We start from the raw sequence: 21,419 nt of genomic DNA, 5'->3' as shown, positions 1-21,419 counted from the left end.
CTTTGTTTAATTAGTTGTATGATCGGTAGTTTATATGCCTTAGGAAAAATGACCAAAATGCCCTTTTGCGCATAATTTCAATGTAAGCATATGTAACCCAAATTTTGACACTTAAACTGATTATGCAACATTATTAAACATGTTTAGGCATATAAGACTTATCATAGGACTAGTTAGACCATCCGAACGCGCAAACCACCGGATTAAATTATGATTCTTCCTGGCCCTCCAAATGAAACAAAAATAACCCTGTTCTACGCTCCTATACTGAGTTCAATACACACACGAACCCTAGTCTGATTGCTAACTTAGAATTCTGACATCCCTTACTTTCTTGTTTCTAAAATTTCCTGGCCACCAATACGAATCACTGTACCGGTAAATTCAATTCTCTTGAATTCAACAAACTCTCAAATCTTTAACCCGCGTATAACCTGAAACACGTAATAATCAAACAATCTAATTCGCACTAAACCCCAGAATCAAAATCCTAGATTCCTAACCCCGGTTCGACCCTGATCCGAAAATAAAACTAACTTACGAATTGAGAAAAAATAATAAAACCTGATCACGAATTCCCTGCGATGCCTAGAGCCTGATGCTCTGATACCAATTGTTGGCCCCAATGGATCTTTGATCTCTAGACAATCAAATAACTTGAATAGATAAACTAAGAATTTGTATAATGGAATGTGATGAACGAACTACAAATGAAACTATCTATCCCTATTTATAGTTTCTAAATGGGTGCGATCCAATAGACGCGTCTCTTCATGAACGGGTGCTTCTCTTGAATATGTGGATGTAATTAAACATGAAGGGGCGTGTCTCTAGAATTAAAAAGTCATGTCCCTTCCTTCTTGTGGTTGCCAATCGACCAAGGGGTGCCTCCCAAGGGATTTCGCCACCTTGGGGTGGTAGTTACCAAGTTCTGTCTTGTCACAAATAGTCCCTCAACTTTGTAACCGCCAATCTTTATACTAATTACCATATAACCCTTGAACGTAAAGGATGTGTAGGGATTATAACTTTCAGGATATAGATGTCCTAATCTTAAAAGCTAATCGAATCTATATTGTAAGGCATGTGTGTTTAAGTGAACACAACATCGTTCCACAAAAACAATCAACCGTTCCACATCATGCCTCTCTCAACATATGAATCTTCCTACCACCTACCACATGCCAATGTCTAGCTATGAAATTTTTGGACTTTCAACTGATAAACGTATGGTGCCTTTGTAATATTATTTGTAGGATGTTGGGATGTTCACAGATTTACATCGACTTTTGCAAAGCAACAAATAGTATAATGTTTGTCTAGAAAGGCGAATATAAAGTTTTAGGAGACACCGTAACTGAATTCATATCGTTAAAGCCATGAATTTAACTTGCGAACTCCAACGCATCAAGCTCCCATGTTAATTATGGTGTGACAATAATGTTAAGAGAGAAAGTGACACATATAGAGAATTGTATTTGAAATGGGTGTACATATTCAGACACCTTTTTCCCTAAATCCACACCCTTCTATACGCTTCGTATAGGGCAATACGAAGCGTATAGGGTTGCTTTTCCCGACCAACTTCTGCACCTCGTACAACGTCACATCAGTCAACTTATACGGGGAGTCTAGGCCTGTACGAGGGGCCAATACGAAGGCCCTTAGACGCCTCGTATAGACCTATACGAGGCGTCTTGGACTGACCGATTTGACTATGAAGGGACTATGTCTGACATGACTTAAAGGCATACGGGGAGTAAAGACCTATACGAGGCGTCTTTAGCTCCCATAAAATGCAACCTACAGTGCGTTCTTGGTCCACATCCGAGGTTTCAACAAACAAACACTCACATTCTGTTTGTTTTTTTATTTGTGTTTGCGTTATTATCATCCCGGAGTGTTGAAATGTCATCATATTGGAACGGCAACTATATCTTCGGGCAATATTCTAGCGAAAACTGGGGGCACGAAAGCGTTCCGGTAACAGTTATTAGCGTAAATGTTATAATTACTTGTTGTTTTCGTTTATTATTTACTAATGATGATACGGTTGTCTATTTTGGAGGAGTCTGGCATTCCCGATTCTAATGAGCAAGAGGAGGTTGTGTCTAGTATACAAGGAAAACAAAACAGCCCGTTTCTAGATTTGAACAAGCATCCTCCTGTTGATGAAACAGCCCCTGTAGATGACTCATACCCTGCTAGTGGATACGGAGGAGACGGTGGATACGGAGGAGACGGTGGATACGGAGGACACGGTGGATACGGAGGAGACGGTGGATACGGAGGAGACGGTGGATACGGAGGACACGGTGGATACGGAGGAGACGGTGGATACGGAGGAGACGGTGGATACGGAGGAGACCGTGGATACGGAGGAGACGGTGGATACGGAGGAGACCGTGGATACGGAGGAGACCGTGGATACGGAGGAGACGGTGGATACGGAGGAGACGGTGGATACGGAGGGGACGGTGGATATGGTGGATACGGTGGATACGGGGGATACGGTGGATACGGAGGAGACGGTGATCATCAGCAATTCATTTCCCCGGGCACTCCTTATGTTCATCAAAACAATTCGGACGTTGGAGGATATGGTGGTTATGGTGGATATGGTAGATATGGTGGTGAAGCACCTCCCATTCTGGACAGTCTGTACTTAAAAAAGACGGTATAAATTACTATTTTATTATTAATATTTTATTATTATTAATTTTATTATTATTATTTTTATTATATTATTATTATTATTATTATATTATTATTATTATTATTATTATTATTATTATTATTATTATTATTATTATTATTATTATTAATATTGTCGATGTTACAGGTTTTCAACTCCTTAGATGAACTAAAGAAACGGATACAAGAAATAGCAAATGCGGATGGTTTCGTTATTGTCACCCGTCGATCAAAGAAAATCGGGGGATGAACCGGGAGGGTATGGCTTGAATGTGATCGTGGTGGTGAGCACCAGAGTACAGCAACACTTAGAAAAGCTGGAAGCAAAAAAACCGGTTGCCCGTTTTACCTGCTGGCTGTCCGAAACCACCCGTATGAAACCTGGGAGATAAAAGACGGAACAATTGAACATAACCACGAACTTTGTGAGGACCTGTCGGCCCACGCGTTTGTGCGAAGGTTTACTCCAAGCGAAATGAAACTGATCGAGCAGCTGACAGCTCAAAACATGGAGCCGCGCAAAATATTTCAAACGATAAGGAAGCAGGACCCCGACAGGTTTCATGTTCAGAAAGACGTTCAAAACGTTGTAGCGAAGATTAGAGCCGAACAAAGACAAGGATTGACTCCCATGCAGTCACTAGAAAATGTGCTGATGAAGAACGACTTTATTTACGAGATCCGGGAAGAACCCGGAACAGAGATCGTAACAGAGATCTTCTTTCTTCATCGGGACTCGAGAGTCTTGTGGCGTGCATTCCCCCACGTCATGATGATCGATGCAACGTACAAGACAAACATATACAATATGCCCTTTATCCAGATTGTTGGTATGACGCCTACCAACAAATCGTTTATTATCGCGCATGCCGTTGTTAGTAAAGAACGGGGTGATAACTTTGTGTGGGTGCTTGAGAGGGTTAAGGCAATGTTGGATGAATGTATGGAGCCACGTGTGATTTTAACGGATAGAGACCTAGCCCTTATGGGCGCGTGTGCTAAAGTATTTCCAGACGCCTCCAGGCTTCTTTGCAGGTGGCACATACAACAGAATGTTATGAAGCACTGCAAGGGTGCCTTCACAGACGACGACTGGAAGAAATTTTTGTCATTCTGGGGTTCATTGATTGAGTCTCCATCCATACCCATCTACGACTACCACTTGCGCAACATGCGAAAGCGACTTGTGGAGTGCAAACGTTCTAGTAAGTTTTTCTAATAACATACGACTCACCTATGCAAATTTTATTAAATTATTTTTACTTTTTAGGAGTCTTCAAATACGTGTACGATAACTGGCTAAAAGACTATAAGGAGATGTTTGTCTTTGCGTGGACTGATAAGAGGCGCAACTTTGGTAATCGTACTACAAACAGAGTTGAGAGCCAACATGCCAACTTAAAGAGATACGTCGAAGATAGGAGCTCGCTGGACCGTATAGTTGGTTGTGTCCGGGATATAGTTGAGACACAGTTCGGTGAAATAAGGAAGACTTTTCGAGAAAGCATCGAAAAAACAATGAAACACCACAAACACCCGATGTTTCAACACCTACTTGGAAAAGTATCCCACAAAGCCCTTGACTTGTTGCATGGAGAGGCAATTAGGAGGCTAGATGTCTTGGAGCGCTTTAATTCATCATGTGGTTGCCAAATGTGGCACAGCTGTGGGTTGCCCTGTGCTTGTAGGATAGAAAAGTACATGCGTGAAGGTAATAATTATTGAACGTCGTACAACACTTGTGTGATATATTTCCTTTCCTTCATTTTACCTAAACAATATTGTTTTTAACTGTGCAGAGCGTCCGATTCAACTCGAAGACATAGACGTCTTCTGGCGGAAACTTAACTTCCAAAGTTGTAAATTGATAGACGACTCCCTTGACGTGGTCGAAGAGCTAGATGTTGTTAGACAACAATTACAGTCGCACCCTCCAGCTCAGCAAAAAAGCCTGCTTTCAAAGATTAAAGCGGTGTTGACTCCAACGAAATCTACCAAGAAACCACCGGTTGTCCAACAAAATACTCGTGGCCGACCAACAACAAAGCAGGTACAAGAAAGGTTGGACGAGGCCTCTCGTATAGATGAAGAATTGAGGAGAAGCTCCTTCGGTGATGCAAACACGTGCTTTGAAGGTTCACGACAAAGTAAGTACGATAAACCTCGCCACAGCTCGTACGTTCCGTCTCAAGCCTCACAACAGTCGGTTATAAGGTCCCAAAAACCCAAAGCGACCCTAAGCCGTTCAAAGAGTTCTAAGAAGAAAGAGACACGAGATGATCACGGTTTTCCTTTAATCATTGGGGACGAGTACGTGGGAATCATCGAACGGTTTAAGTCTGACATTCCGCCAGTGTTCCATCCGTACGTCTCGTGCATACGAGATGTGATGCCGGACGGTCATTGTGGGTTTCGGTCTGTGGCTGTGGGCTTAGGGATGGATCAGAGTTCATGGGGGCGTATTAGAAGGGACCTTGTCCAAGAAATGGATCAGAACGAATCGATCTGGTTCCCAATATTTGAAGCATGGGCTGCAGGTTATTTTTACACGCATCGTCAGGGCCTAATTTGGGATTCAGTGGCCGGTTGTGGGGAGAATCACTGGATGGACTTCCCCTTTGCAGGACTTCTTATTGCACAAACGTACGGTATCGAGGTGCACCTGTTAACGACAACCATGGGTGCGAGTTCCACTTACTTCCCAATACTAAGTCCTCCGGCTAATCAACAACCATTATTCATAACGCTTACACATGTTAACGAGAACCACTTCATACATGTTAAGCTGGAAGGGGATTATCCTATGCCACCAGCACACGGGCTATGGTTGACCCACCGAAGACCCCACACAGAACAATGGGAAGATATGTACTTGCCACGTCTAGAATGGTATACATCGATAATGAATCCTCGACCAAGATCAAACCCCAGTCTTAATTACATAGATAGTTACACGGAAGAATGATTTTTGTAATTAATAGTATTTTTTTGGAATTAATAGAATTTTTTTGTAATTATTAGTATTTTTTTGTAATTAATAGAATTTTTTTGTAATTATTAGTATTTTTTTGTAATTATTAGTATTTTTTTTGTAATTAATAGTATTTTTTTTGGAATTAATAGTGTAACTTTGTAATTAATAGTATTTTTTTTTGTAATTAATAATATTTTTTTGGAATTAATAGTATTTTTTTAAATTTTTCTAAAAAAAAACTATACGCTTCGTATAGGACTAGACCCCTCGTATAATATTGCACAAAAGACCATTTAGCCCCTGATAGGCCCCCAATATAGGCTTATTCCAGGGGCTCAAAGGTAATTTTACTCCAACCAGACGCCTCGTACAGACCTGTACGGGGCGTCTATTTGAGCGGGATTTTGAAAATTCAATTTTTGAATTTCTGAAATTCAAAATTTGAATTTTTTGAAAGTAGACGCTTCGTACAGACCTGTACGGGGCGTCTCTTTGAGCGGTTTAAATTTGAATTTTGAATTTGAATTTTGAAAATCTTTTTAGTTAATTACTATTTTACCCCTGATATGCCCCCAGTATAGCCACTTAGCAGGGGCTAAAAGGTAATTTCAAAATTGTACGACTCGTACAGACCTGTACGAGGAGTACAGTTGAGGCGGTTACTTTTTCCCATTTCTTTTTTTAATTAATAAAATGTATTATTAAATTACCATTATGCCCCTGTTTACCCCTTAGTATAGCCTTTTTTCAGGGGCAAAATGGTAATTAACCATTCCAGAAATATCTTTTTGGAATGGTTAATTACCATTTTGCCCCTGATAAAAGGCTATACTAAGGGTAAAACAGGGGCAAAAATGTCATTTAGCAAAAAGCATAGACGCCTCGTATAGGTCTATACGAGGCGTCTAGGCTTCGTATAACACAGGGGGGGGCCTAGACGACACAGATCACACACACAAACAAAAACACACACATATACGGTGCATTCTGATCTATACGCCTCGTACGTATTTCAACCGTATTTTTGAAGAATCGAAGCATCACCGGTACGTATTTCATCCCGTAGTTAAGTATTTTTGTCTCGTTTATGCCTTTAGACCGTAGGTTTGCCCTAAAAGTTGAATTTGGTTGGGTTTTGGGGGTTTGATGTTGATGATGATGATGATGAAGAACTTGTGGAACAGGACGCTGAGTATAGCCCTATACGAGGGCTATACGAGGGTCTGTTTTTTTTTTTTTTTTATTAATTATATTATTATTATTATTTATTAATTATTATTAAATATTATTATTATTTATTAATTATATTATTAAATATTATTATTATTATTATTTATTAATTATTATTATTAAAAACATTATTATTAATATTATTATTATTTATTTATTTATTTATTTATTTATTTATTTATTTATATTATTATTATTATTAATTATTGTTATTGTTATTAATATTATTATTTATTATTTATTATTTATTTATTTTTATTATTATTATTATTAATTATTGTTATTGTTATTAATATTATTATTTATTATTTATTATTTATTATTATTAATTATTGTTATTGTTATTAATATTATTATTTATTATTTATTATTTATTATTATTAATTATTGTTATTGTTATTAATATTATTATTTATTATTTATTATTTATTATTTATTAATATTATTATTATTGTATACGTATACAGTATTTATTATGGAGGACGATCTGATGCCGGGCGATGACATTCACATAGAGCCGGTTCAGCAGGGTCCACGACGGAGACAGCGACCGCCTGTGGATACGTTGCAGGGGCATCCCTATCTAGAGTTTCCCGACGGCACTGACGCCGCCCGTCATTGCCAGAAGCTTAGGAGGATGCACGTTGGATCGCATGCATCGATCGACTGGGATGCGATGGAGGAGATTGCTGAGACGCCGAGAGTGCGTCGGTTTATACCTATCGATTCGCCGTGGCATCGTCTTTTTGATTTGGCGCACACGCCGACCTACAGGGAGCTGCTGGTCGAGTTCATTTCGTCATTCACATTTCACCCTCCTGGGGAGCCAGTGCCGATTCCGTACCCAGGTGAATGTTATTGATATTTATTTATTTATTTATTAATATTATTTATTTATTTATTTATTTATTTATTTATTTATTTCTTTATATTATTATTATTATTATTATTAATTATTGTTATTGTTATTAATATTATTATTATTATTTATTATTTATTATTTATATTGTTTTATTTATGATTCCGTACCCAGGTGCTCCCCCTCCGCCTGAGGTTTCTTTCAGGCTTGCTGGCGTTCAGCGTTCGATGACGCTAGCAGAGTTTGCGGTGCGCTGTGGTTTATACATGCAGGAGGAGATCGAGACTGAGATCTACACAGCGGGGCTAGTGGTGGTTGAAAAACCCACTCTTGTTGGGTTTTGGCAGGTGATTGCGGGGGCGGATCATTGGGAGCATGACAAGTCGAAGGGGAGGGTGTCGTTTGTTAGCGACCCACTATACAGGTATGTACGTTTATTATTGCAATTATTGTGATTATATGCACTGTTTATTAATCTCTGTTTTTGTATTTCGCTAACACTATCTGCAGGTATCTGCACCATTTGCTCGCCACTTCTATATCAGCGCGCGGCTACAGCCGTGAGTGGTGTACGACCACAGATCTTTTTTTCCTATATTGTTTGTTGTATAGGAGGCCGTGCGCGCTAGCACACGGTCTAGCCCAGTACTTCGCCTCCGGCCATCACCGGCAGGAGCGCGGATTTTTGTATGGCGGGGCGTACGTGACCGTCATTGCCCGTTCATTTGGCCTCGTACCACATCAGGACCCACATCTACGGACGCCGGCCATCATGCCGACGCGGATGGGTATGCAGTCGCTATGGGGGATGAGGGTTATCAAGAGGTTCCCGGTTGGCCCGCGGTTTAAAAACCGCGAGGGGGGCGTATGGAGAGAGGAGGACCTACCAGAGCATTTCGAGGACGTTCATCCTCCTGCAGATCCTGCTGATGTAGTGCCCGTGGAGGACCCTCCGGAGGATCTAGACGGTGCAGCGGCGCCACAGCCACCGCCACCTGCCGGGGCACCTCAGTTTCCACGTCACGCTATTCGAGGTGGTGTCCCAGGAGCTGCACTACATCCGGATGTACGAGCCAGGCTTGACAGGCTCGACGATTTGGTAGGTTGGTTGGTACGGGCGGAGCAGGATAGACGAGAGAGAGAGGGATTACCCCCGATACCGCTTCCACCGGTTCGAGCACCACATCAGCAGCAGCAGCCGCAGCAGCAGCACCAGCCGCAGCAGCAGCATCAGGATTCAGATTCGGATTTGGATGCATAGACCTGTTGTTGTTTTTATTGTTATTGTGGATGTACAAACTTATCTTCTATATTTTTGTTATGGATGTAAACAGTTATCTTATATATGTCATATTTATGTTTGTTTTCAGTTATTCGGTTACTCAATGATTGTTCTCTTAAATTTAGATAATACGGAAACAATATAACCCCTGAATATAATACGGAAACAATATTTGAAAGAAATAAAATTTTAATCGAAAGAATAATATTTAAAAAAGTAAAATGTTAAAAACAATATAATATATTTAAAGAGCCGATTTTTAAAATAGTTGATTTAATCGACGCTGAAACAAAAAATTTTTTTAAACTTTTTATAGTGTAAAAAACAAAAAAAAAACAAAACTTTTTTAAAAATAAAAAAAAAACGATTTTTAAAGGCAAATAGTTAATTTTTAAAAAACAACAACTTTTTATAGTGTAAAAAAGAAAAAAAAAACTTTTTTTAAAACCTAAAAAAATTTCATCAAAAAAACACATCTTCAAAAACCATCCAAAAAACCAACCCAAAACCCACCAAAACACCCCTCATTTCAGCCAAAAAAAAATACCAAACAGAGACGCCTCGTATAGCCCCATACCCTGCGTATAGGGTTCCTTAAACAACGTGCCTGACACCCTCTGTACACCCATCGAATTCAGTGCATGGACGCCTCGTATAGGTCTATACGAGGCGTCTAGGTTTGCAAAAGTGTGGATTTAGGCGCAGTGGGTGTCCGGATAGGCGGAGCCTTTGAAATTTATCTCAACGGATGTCCAACAAGGTGATGTTTTTGCCAAAAGTCCTCATACTCTAATAATTTTTTTTATGGTCACTTCAGATAGTTACACATTCTTAGCTTGAGGGAGCTTGTAAAGAGACATTACAGTACATATTAGGCTTTGCCCAAAAGGTTATAATTTGCTCTATGGTTTGATTCAACATAGGATATTGTTTCCTTAAATACCATGGTACAACCCTTTATAATATATATAAATACATTGTGGTTTACATCGCATCCTCCTGATATCCACCTACTAATCCTTTTACAACAGTTTTTTTTTCTTGAAAGATCAACAAAATATTCGCCATTATCAAATGCTAGCGAGGAACTAGCAATACACTAGTACATCATTCAGTAAACAAAGAAACACTAAACAAGTACTTAACCTCTACCAACCCATTTTATACATTTTAAAACCACTCCAGATCTCCCAATCCGCCTTCTTAATTAGACCTAACTTTGACCCACAAGAAGCTCAAGTTTTTAACTTCTCCAATGGTCTGCTGCAACGACCCTTGTTTACCTTCAAAAACTGCACTGTTTCTAGACTTCCATATGCACCAGAGAACAGTTTATTAACAAAAACATGTTGATTTGCATTTTTAAGGTAGTTTTCATAGTATTTAGATTTTTCAAATGTCATTCTGTAAACAGACTATAACAATTAGTTACCACATGTACAATCTAAAAATACAAAAAAAAAAAGCCTTTAATTTACAAATCTCACAGTTTACTACAAGAAAAAGCTACAGTAAAGCAACTCCAATATTCCATTCCTTTATAAACATTAAAAGTTTAAAATATGAACCAGCCTGTATGTTCTAATTCACCAACTTGCTAGCAGCTAGCGCACAACTACGGGACTACCATCTTCAAAGTTCAAACGAAAGCCATTAAAGAAACAAAAGAAATAAAATACATGTGAAGTTACATGTCTTTGGCAGTAAATGTGATCACGAGGACAACAATCTTTTGATGCCAGTTTTCTGCTCTGAGGTAAGTGTTCTAGGGAACTTGATTTTGAATTTTACCTTTAGGTTCCCTTTCTTTGTCGGTTCTTTGGATATAGGCATACCTTCTCCTTTGACCACTTCATAAGTAGGGCTAATAACAGAATTGATTGGAATAGTTAAGTTTCGTCCATCCAGTGTTGACAGTGGACAGTGTAGCCCGTTAAAGCTTCGACTAGAGATATCTTTTGGGTGACAACAAGATCATTACCAACCCTTTTAAAAACAGTGTGTAGTTTCTCGTCGATAATGAAAATAAGATCTGAAGGTATGACACCAGGCACTTCATTTCCCTTCTCAGGGAAAGTTATGTTTGTCCCATTTTTCCACCCAGGTTTGATATCTATTGTCAGCATCTCTTCAACTGTTGTTGCTCCCCTGCATCAAACAGTAGACAGTCAAACTAAGCATAAACATATAAATAAATCATATATTATGTTATTATAACTTCATATGTCCACTCTATGTCACATGGACACTAAAACAAAGCATAAACATACTAATAAAGCATATATTATATTATGACTTCATATGTCCACCCATGTCACATGGACGAAAACAGGTATCCTAATGTAACCAGTATTTTTACCAAAAATGTACAACCGCTAAATGGAACATAAATGCAAGTCTAGAAAGAAAATTTATTTAACCATAAAAAGGAAATGTGCCCTTATTTTCAAAAATAATAAGCAGGCTGCAAATAAGTTCTTCATCATCATACTCAGTAAATCCCACCAATACCAAAGCTAAAGTAGGGTCTGAGGAGTGTAAAATGTAAACAGCCTTACCTCTACCCCGTAGGGATAGAGAGGCTGCTTCTAGTGAGACCCCTGGCTCGATAAAGTTATGAATGCTATCAGATACTTTTATAACTACTGCCATACACTTCCGGATTTAGACAAGATAACTGATGTGCTAAAAATGGGTTAATTAAAAACAACTAAATTACCCTAATTCTAGACTCTCTAAGTTTTAAATTTATAAAACTAAGACTCTCTAAACCCTAAACCACACAACCGGCAAGTGTACCGATCGGTGTAGTATAGCCTAAGGAAGTCCGAGTATCGAACCCAAGAGACTCTACTGATTACGCTAACGACTCTATCTAGACTTAGACTGACACGGACTTTAACTAAATTGTTTATTGATTGGGGGGGTTTTCTAAATATCCTAAAAAAATAATAAAATATTAAACTAGAAAAATCAAAGAAAAGACTAAACACGAATGTGGACGAAGACTTTGACCAGAGATGATGAAGACTACCTAGGCTAGACGCAAGCTAAACTCAGAATGGATCTCTATTCGATGATTTTGTGGTGTGGAACCGGGATCTTTGGATACTAAACCTATTAAGACACCACTAAGCCCCTCAAACACTCTCAAGGCGATTCTTATGGCACTACCTAGGCTGTTACGCTCACCGGTTTTCTAGATTTCTTTTCCATCCTCTAGTTTCTTGAAAGTGCTTATGTAAGACGCTCTACCTTTCAGCGCGAACGTCTAAAGCGACAATGGGTTTTAATCTTGGCTTAATAGACAATGGAATGTTAAGTCCTTATAACCAAACCGAGACCTATTAATATCCTCGAGCCTTTCAGCGACGAGTCTAGCAGAACACTTGATTTTATTAAATTACCGAATATTACTTCTAAGGTTACTTACTCGATTTTCACCCTAAAGGATCAAAGATTTATTATGTGATATAGACACTCACCAAAACCTAAAACCCTAGCCCGACTCTATTCCGTGATAAAGACCGTCACCAAGAATCGAACAAAGCAATAAACAATAATAAAATAATCACAAGCATGCATACGCACCAAGTTAAATTCCCAAAGCTTTTACAATACAAGAAAAATCCACAACCACGCCAAAAATCGAATAAAGATTCAAACTTTATTTAGCTATTGTCACACTTAGGTAGCATGAAGAAATCTAGCCAATAAACATGGTTTTAAAAACAATCAAACAAGGTTTAGAACAAGAATTCATCGACAACGAACAAAGAAAAATAGAAAACTAAAGAAATTGAGTAGAAGAACCCGTTTATTCCTTGCTCTCTAAGCTTCCCGCTCGGTCCCGTAGATTCCGTAGCCTTGATTTCTTGCAAAAGGAGCTTAACAATTCGTCTCTGATGTCCCTTCGTGCATCTCCGATGTTACTGTTGTATGCGTATCTTCTTTGTACTCAGCCGATTCTTCTTAAATAATATTATATCCGTTTCCTTCTATTGCTGCCGTCCAATTGTAGTTTCCGAAAGCAATAACCACCCTACAACTAAAATGGGCTTGGCTTGGCCCAATTAGTCTTCTGTCGCCCATTATATTTTCGAAAATAATGATATTAGGGGTCCCCCACTTTACTGCCGTGATGATGTTGCTTATGTCCCCCAAAATTAATGTGATGTCTAAAATATGATGGATGATGTGATGATAAGCCTTTATGCCCTTCACGTGACTTTTTTTTTCAAGTTTCCATTTGCCTTTTCAATGTCTACATACAAGACTTCCACCCATGTGCCATCCAATTCTTGATAACATTAGAAAATCGCAGCGAATTTCCTTCGGTCTCTAGCACCGCACTCTGCTTAACTAGCTGGTTATTTATTTATTACTCATTTCCGCTCCATTTACACCAGAACCTGTCAAAACACAAAATAATATAATATACTACTAAAAACTAAATAAACCAAACAAAAACTATACAATAATTATACACTTTACACGGGACAAATATATGTATTTTATCCTACATCAATAACCAACTCCTGAAGAAGAACAAGCAAAAGGAAATATGGATGAGATAAGTTAGATGTATAACAAATAACATATAAATATTACAATCCTCATAAACAATGTATATGAAGAAATGTTCATCTTAAAAATCAGATCAAATCTATGAAATGTTGAAAAACCCAAAACGACATTGATTTAATTCTAAGATTTGGACAAGAAAACTGAAGAAATAAACCAAAACCAGACCAGGTAGTTATTAGAATATATAAACTTAATTATATTTGTATTAAGTATGTATTAGGATATTAAAGTTATACTTATATGTGTGTAACGAAAATATTCGAACGGTTATGACGGTTTGAGAGACACCGTTGCAATAACGGTTGTTCCCTCCAAATCAACCACCATGTAAACATTATGTATTATGTATATATATGTCTTGCCGGAACCATTTACCGGAACCAAGACAATTTCCCACTTGGATTGTCCATTGTATCAAAACTGTATTCAATTGTCTCTGTATATCACAAACACGAATACGAAGATGATGATATCGGCTTCCGCTAACATGTGGTATCAGAGCGCATGGTTAGAAAACAAAGAATTAGGATCAGAATTACATGATCCTGGGAAGATACGGATGAAGAAGATGAAAAACAAACACGGGAAGAGGCGAGAAACAAATAGCGATTCGGATCATATAAGTCCGCGATTACGCGCGATTGCAATCCTGAAACAAGAGATTGCAGTAATGGAATTGCAATACGAAATTGCATTACTGGAATACGAATCGGGGCGTCTCAAAGATATCGGAGATAAAGGCGAAGTCATAACACCGAAAGAAGAGAATTCAATGATACAAGAAATTGAATTCGAGAAACAGGACAAAGAAGAAGGCGATTCCGAAAGCGAAGAGATGGCCTGTAAAGATGTTAAAAAAAACAGTAAGATGCAGGAAGACAGGGATGGTTATTACAATAGAGAAGACGACAAGGATATGAAATCAAGAGAGAAATCGGAAATTAACTGAAAGCATCACAAGAGAAAAGAAAGGGATTACAATGATGATTATAAAGATGGTTGTGAAGAACAAGAAAGCAATCGGACACGAAGAATTACAATGATAAAGGAAGTGAACGGCAAAAGGCATGATACTCTGTTTTTTAAAGAAGTTTATACAAGATATATTTCTGCAAATAAATCCAAAAGGATGATTCAGAGAAGAAAGAATGATTTAGTGAAGACTTTAGCGACTAAAGAAGGATTTTACACAACAGAAGGATGATTAGCAATGAAATGGGAATTTATGAGGCTGATGTATGCAATATATTTAGATGTTTTAGTTTATTACTATAAGTTTAAATCTACTCAGACAAGAGTTCATGAGAAAGAGATAGTGAAGAAGGTGATGGATCCGAGAAAAAGCCGAAGTCAAGATGATGAAATCCAAGGCACTTTTGCGGATCAAACGGAGAGGAACACAAGGAGTGACAATGCTGCTGAACATGAAGGAGAACATTATGCATTTTATGAAGGCAATGATTGGCAAGGGATGAAAAAGCTGCAAAATAGGAGAAGATTCGTCTTCAAAGAAGTAAAGAAGGCTGTGGATGATGCAAATCAAAGTGTTTTAATGCACTCTCACAAATATAATTATGTTTAGGGGAGTGTATTAGAATATATAAACTTAATTATATTTGTATTAAGTATGTATTAGGATATTAAACTTATACTTATATGTGTGTAACGAAAATATTCGAACGGTTATGATGGTTTGAAAGACACAGTTTCAATGACGGTTGTTCCCTCCAAATCAACCACCATGTAACCGTTATGTATTATGTATATATATGTCTTGCCGGAACCATTTACCGGCACCAAGACAATTTCCCACTTGAATTGTCCATTGTATCAAAACTATATTCAATTGTTTCTATATATCACAAACACGAATACGAAGATGATGATATCGGCTTCCGCTAACAGTAGTAGCGATACTAATGATATAAAGTTCTAAACATGTTAACTTCAGAAAGTAAAAACAAATTGTATGTGCTAGGTATTATGCTTTTACTATTGTTTAGTGTGCCTGTATTAGTCTAAACCATTAAGGAAAACCAACTAGATGTAAGATTTAGTTTTAAATTTGTTTGTGGTCATTGATTTGCAGGATTCGATTGATGGCGTACCCAACATTCCACCGGTTATATATTTTAATGATAAGGTTGATTCTATTATCCATAACCTTATAACTCAAGTACAGTTCAAGTTTAATTCAGCCAAGGAATACACAAGTGCACGGTCTTCTCCTCATGAATCAAAACCATGAAATTCTTTAACTTATTATGAAGAAACAAGCCTTTAATTTCTATCAGAATCCACCAAATTTCATTGATCTTTAGCTTAAGAAGGTGAAAAGTAAATTAACGTTTAAAGCCAGTGCTTACCAAGATGTATCAGTTACATCTTATTGAATAAAAAAGTGAATGAATATTGAGATACAGGAGATTACACTTTATACTACTCAAGTTTACAAATAAGGGCCTACACTAAAGTGATATTACAGGAATGTGAACAGTTTGACTATCTAATATTCCCCCTCAAGCGAGATGGTGGCGGTCCAACGTGAAGCATATGTCGAAAGTAATTAAATTATGGTTTTGGAAGGCTCTTTGTAAAAATATCCACCACTTGAAGCTTGGTAGGAATAAACTTAGTGATCAACTTTCCTGATGAAACAAGTTCACGAATAAAGTGATAATCCACGTCAATGTGTTTGGCCCGTTTATGAGCGACAGGATTTTGAGTAAGAAATAGAGCACTTCGATTATCACATAGGAGAGTGGGGCGATCAGGAGGTAGCACATGTAACTCTTGTAGAAGATGTGTTATCCATATAATTTCAGCAGCAGCATTTGCCATGGCACGATATTCAGATTCACAACTTGATCATCGAGAGACTGTGGGTTGCTTCTTTGCACTCCATGATATAATATTCCCCCCTAAGAATATAGAATATCCATAAGTGGAGCGACGCGTTTCTAGGCATCGGGCCCAGTCAGCATCAGAGTAACCAAGGAGACCACTGTGAGATGGACCACTGTAGTGTAGACCATATGCTAGACTTCCTTTAACGTATCGAAGAATGCGTTTGACTTCCTGATAGTGGTTAGTAGTTGGAGCAAGTAAAGCCGGTGTGGATAAGAAAATTACTTAAGCGATGAAACCAAGCTCTAGGCGCTTGTTTGAGCCCATAGAGAGCCTTGTTTAATTTGCATATGTGATTAGGATGTTTAGGGTCAACAAACCCAGGTGGTTGTTCCATGAAAACACATTCAGTTAGATGTCCATGTAAAAATGCATTGTTGACATCTAACTGGTGTAATTTCCATTGATTGATGACGGCCAAGGCTAGGACAGTGCGAACCATAGTGGCCTTTATAACCGGGCTAAATGTGTGAGTGTAATCAAGTCCAGGAATTTGACTAAATCCCTGAGCCACAAGGCGAGCTTTATACCTTTCAATTGAGCCGTCAGAATGAAATTTAGTTTGGTAAAGCCACTTAGATCCCACAATATTACAATTTGGTGGACGTGGAACTAATGACCAAGTGTTGTTTTTATGAAGGGCATCGATTTCACGACGCATTGCAACAACCCATTTATCATCTTTTGAGGCACGAGTATAGGTTTTAGGATCAGTGGTGGAAAAAAGGGCTCGATGAAGTGGTATGTTATTAGTACGAGACAAGTCAGCATGGTGACGAGGCTTAAATATACCGGCCTTAGAGCGAGTGATCATAGGATGTTGTGGAGGCGGTGGTGGTGGAGGTGGAGGTGGGCTGGGAACGGGACTATGGAAGGGAGATGTGGAATGGTGGGATGCTTCGGTCTGAGCAGAGGTTTGTTCGGTATCGTTGTGAAGGGCGAGTGGGGTGTGAGGTGTGTCAGGTGATGTATCCAGAGGTGTGTCAGGTGGTGTTTGCTGATTGGTGGGCGTTGAAGAATTGGGTTGAGGTACCGGGTTAGTAACGTGTTGGAAAATAGGGAGATCACTTAGACAAATTGAGCATGGTGGGGTTATGGTTTTTGCTTTTTGTTTAGGTTGATGGGTAGTGGATTGACTTGTTTCAGGGTTTTGTATGTCATAAGAGGTGTCCAAGAAGGTAGATACATCAAGTTCTGTAATGCTTTTGGGATTTGTGGCGTTATCAAATGGAAAGTGATGCTCATCGAAACGTGCATGTCGTGTGACATATATGCGGGTGGTACATGGGTCAAGGCATCGATATCCTTTAAATTTTGGGCTATACCCGATAAAAATGCAAGGTATGCTACGAGGAGCAATTTTGTTCGGGGCATAGTCACGTAGGTACGGATACACCCGACACCCAAAGGTGCTTAGGGAAGCATAGTTTGGTTTGTGTTTGTATAGTAGTTCAAAAGGGGATCTTCCATTAAAAACGGGAGTGGGTAAACGATTAATTATATAGATTCCCAAAGTGAAGGCATCAAGCCAATACGATGTTGGTAATTTAGCATGAAAAAGCATAGCAAGCCCAGTTTCAACAATATGTCGATTTTTTCTTTCCACCCGACCATTTTGTTGAGGGGTGTATGGGCAAGATAGGCGATGTAGGGTGCAATTTTTATTGAACAAATCTTGAACTTTATGGTTTGTAAATTCAGTTCCGCCATCACTTTGAAAGATTTTTATTTTTCTTCAGAATTGGGTTTGAACAAATGGCACAAAAACAGATAATGCATCGAAAAATTCAGACTTGGCGCAAAGCGGGTAGAGCCAAGTGAACCTGGAAAAATCGTCTACAAAGGCCGCATAGTATTTAAAATTGCCAACCGACTTAACCGGTGATGGCCCCCATAAGTCACAGTGTATAAGTTCCAATGGCTCAAGGGCACGTTTATTATTATTCTCAAAAGGTAGCCGTTTGGACTTGGCTATTTCACAAGGAGAACATAAACCCGGTTTGGGTAAAACTGAAGTAAAAGACAATAGTCCAAGGTTTTTTAAAATAGAAATAACATTAAACGAGACATGCCCAAGACGGGAATGCCAAACTTCAAATGAGTCTTTAGGACAAGATGAAGTTGCAGTTAAAGCCTCATGATTATTACCATGAACATATAAGCCGTCTTCACGGCAACCCTGAGCTAGAGTTTTCTTGCTTTGTCGATCCTGAATATAGAAGTAGGGATGTGAGAAAAAAACATCAACATTATTGTCTTCGGTTAGTTTACTTACCGAAAGAAGATTTTTGGTGATATTGGGGACCACCAAAACATTTTTTAAATCAAGAGAATTGAAAAGTTTAGCATTACCCGTATGAGATATAGGGAGAGACTGTCCATTACCAAAATAAACTCTAGCATTACCTGGTGCGGGAGAAGGATTGGAGATATTGTTTTGAGTATCAGTCATGTGGTCAGATGCACCCGTGTCAGTAGTCCAATCAGGAAAAGGATGGGTCACATGACATTGCGCATGGAAGGCATGAGCAAGTTGTTCATCTGTGGGTATGGCTGAAGTCGCGAAAGATGCAAGCTTAGAGCATTGGGAGGCATAGTGACCCGGGGTTCGACAGAGTTGGCAGTGGGAGGCTCTCCGATTGCGGTTATTAGATGAGCCGTTTCCACGAGATGGACGAGGGTGCTGACCACGATAAGGCTGATTGGCAAGGACATGATATCCACGTCCTTGCGAAGGGCGATGGGAAGCCTGACCGGGCTGATGTGCAGTGAACGCAACAGGGGGCTGGTGGGTGCCATGAAGGGCCTGGACAAAGAGCTCGTGGCTTTCAGCCCGTGCGAGCAGGTCTGAGAACGAGGGCATGGGACGGCTGGACCGAACAGAGGTGGAAAATGTCTCGAATGAGGGGCCAAGTCCACATAAGAGCCAGTGGATTTGGTCGGATGGATCAACGGGGTGGCCAATTGCACTTAGTCGGTCACAAATCCCTTTAAACAGACGCCCGAAATCTGAAACAGAGCGATTACCTTTGCGGGTCAGCCTCAAATTGTCCCGCAGATTCTGAACTCGCTCAACCGAGGAGTTGGCAAACGCTTACTCGAGAGCAACCCATATTTCCCAAGCCGTAGACAAACCGACAGTGACAGATAACGCCTCTTCTGTGAGGGAGGCATTGAGTAAAACAATGGTTCGTTGCTCAGCCACCAACCAAGAAGCATATTCAGGGTTCTCGATTGGTTTATCATTCTGGGTGACGGTCAGTGGTGGTGCGACTTTGGTACCATCAACATGTGATGTCACCTGTGCGATGGATAAGAGGGGAAGCAACTGGGTTCTCCAATACAAATAATTGGAGGCTGTTAGCTTGATAGACAACATGTGAGCCAGCCCACTCATGGGTAGTGGGTTATTTGATGAAGAAGAAGCCATGGCAAAAAGAAGGAAAGAGAAGGGAGATCGGAGATGAAGGGATAAGGAAGAGGAAAGTGAAGAATTTGGAGAAAAAGGGTTTTAGGAGAACTCAAAAGGCTGATACCATATTGAATAAAAAAGTGAATGAATATTGAGATACAGGAGATTACACTTTATACTACTCAAGTTTACAAATAAGGGCCTACACTAAAGTGATATTACAGGAATGTGAACAGTTTGACTATCTAATACATCTCTTGATATCTTATGTTTTTTTGTAGTTCCATGATATAAATCCTCCAAGCTAAACTGCAATTTGTGTTCAATTGCGCGCAGCTGCTTTTCTAGATGGCATACTTGCAGACCCTTGTGAACTAGCACATGCCCCTTTGAACTGAGAAAATGGGCCTAAAGAACTTGACTAGCCCATTTGCCCCATTGATCCGAATACGACGGATGCCCAAAAACCTGTGAAAATAATTCAAATGCCTTCGAATTAAACCTAAAAGTGGACGATCCTGTAAACCCACGACTACCAGACGATGGCACATGCCCCTTCAAACCCTCCTCACCGAATTGATCATAGAGGGCCCTTTTTTGAGGATCACTCAAATATAAAAATCCAAATTTCAAACTATATCAATATGAAATGTGAGCCCAGAAAGTCACATGTATAGAATTTAGCTGTTAAAATTCAAAAAACCAGATACACATACATTCATTCATTCATATGCATACATGTAAATGTGACACTGGTCACTGTTTATATAATCAGTTGCCGATTATAAGACTTATGAAATTTAATAAATTCCATAAACTTAATGAAAATTCGGTGATCGCTTTATACCCAATGCAGTTTAAGTTGATCATGTTATGAACTGAAGGAGAAATCAATTAGAACTTATGAATAAAACATAAAGAACATAGATATTGGATATTGAATACATACACGTTAGGCTTCTAAGATTGTTTTGAATTTGGCTTGGGCTTCGTTTTTGTTGTTGAAGTTCTTGTGAGGGTGCCACTTCATAGCGAACTTATGGTAAGCTCTCTTCAAGTCGTCATCGTTTGCATTGCGGTTGACTTCCAGATCATTGTAGTAATCAAGACCCATGTCACCCAAACTCGCTGTCACTACCTCTCTCACTATATAGAGTAAAGCTTTTCTTGTACTCTGGGACTTCAGAAATAAAGAAATAAAGAAACTTCTCCGGTGTTGGGCAAAGAGAGGATGATTATATAAGAGAAAGCAATAAATTTTGTTTGTAATCAAAGTGTAATCTCATTGAATCTAATTTTACGTATTTCGTTTGTATAACAGTAATATATATCTTAAATGCACATGATCAATGAATTTTAAATAATACATTTAAACAATACATACTACAAATTCTTAAATATTATTCATGTTCTCAAAAAAAAATCTTAATATTTACGGTCTAAAAAATATAGTTGAAAAGTTTAAAAATTTATG

General features: G+C 38.8%; 3 protein-coding genes and 1 pseudogene across 3 annotated transcripts; 2 read left to right on the top strand and 2 right to left on the bottom strand.

Moving 5' to 3' along the window:
• Positions 1-3,113: 3,113 nt before the first annotated feature.
• On the top strand, positions 3,114-9,257 carry LOC118488394. The gene is made up of 4 exons (XM_035985915.1): positions 3,114-3,899; positions 7,366-7,746; positions 7,932-8,181; positions 8,268-9,257. Exons 1-4 carry the CDS (start codon positions 3,170-3,172, stop codon positions 9,016-9,018), a joined length of 2,112 nt encoding a protein of 703 aa, XP_035841808.1. The 5' UTR covers positions 3,114-3,169; the 3' UTR covers positions 9,019-9,257.
• LOC110879836 lies at positions 4,220-5,708 on the top strand. Its single transcript, XM_022128371.2, has 2 exons — positions 4,220-4,405; positions 4,494-5,708. Exons 1-2 carry the CDS (start codon positions 4,234-4,236, stop codon positions 5,657-5,659), a joined length of 1,338 nt encoding a protein of 445 aa, XP_021984063.1. The 5' UTR covers positions 4,220-4,233; the 3' UTR covers positions 5,660-5,708.
• Positions 9,258-10,528: 1,271 nt separating the features above from the next.
• LOC110879835 lies at positions 10,529-21,059 on the bottom strand (annotated as a pseudogene).
• On the bottom strand, positions 18,518-20,042 carry LOC118488393. The gene is made up of 2 exons (XM_035985914.1): positions 18,940-20,042; positions 18,518-18,742 (listed from the first exon to the last, which is right to left on the bottom strand). Exons 1-2 carry the CDS (start codon positions 19,394-19,396, stop codon positions 18,702-18,704), a joined length of 498 nt encoding a protein of 165 aa, XP_035841807.1. The 5' UTR covers positions 19,397-20,042; the 3' UTR covers positions 18,518-18,701.
• Positions 21,060-21,419: the final 360 nt, after the last annotated feature.

This window comes from Helianthus annuus, chromosome 16 (genome assembly GCF_002127325.2).
Source record: "Helianthus annuus cultivar XRQ/B chromosome 16, HanXRQr2.0-SUNRISE, whole genome shotgun sequence".
In the NCBI taxonomy this organism is placed as follows: Eukaryota; Viridiplantae; Streptophyta; class Magnoliopsida; order Asterales; family Asteraceae; genus Helianthus; species Helianthus annuus.
Note: the sequence above shows the minus strand (reverse complement) of the source record. Positions and strands in the feature narration are given on the sequence as shown.

Bases quoted from the DNA above. Each gene is read 5' to 3' on its own strand.
- LOC110879836 (XM_022128371.2), top strand. From the start codon at position 4,234: ATGTTTCAACACCTACTTGGAAAAGTATCCCACAAAGCCCTTGACTTG. The intron at 4,406-4,493 runs GTAATAATTATT...TTAACTGTGCAG, and splicing joins AGAAAAGTACATGCGTGAAG to AGCGTCCGATTCAACTCGAA.
- LOC118488393 (XM_035985914.1), bottom strand. From the start codon at position 19,396: ATGCCCTCGTTCTCAGACCTGCTCGCACGGGCTGAAAGCCACGAGCTC. The intron at 18,743-18,939 runs GTAATGCTAGAG...TTCTATATTCAG, and splicing joins CAATCCTTCTCCCGCACCAG to GATCGACAAAGCAAGAAAAC.
- LOC118488394 (XM_035985915.1), top strand. From the start codon at position 3,170: ATGAAACTGATCGAGCAGCTGACAGCTCAAAACATGGAGCCGCGCAAA. The intron at 7,747-7,931 runs GTGAATGTTATT...TTCCGTACCCAG, and splicing joins AGTGCCGATTCCGTACCCAG to GTGCTCCCCCTCCGCCTGAG. The intron at 8,182-8,267 runs GTATGTACGTTT...CACTATCTGCAG, and splicing joins GTTAGCGACCCACTATACAG to GTATCTGCACCATTTGCTCG.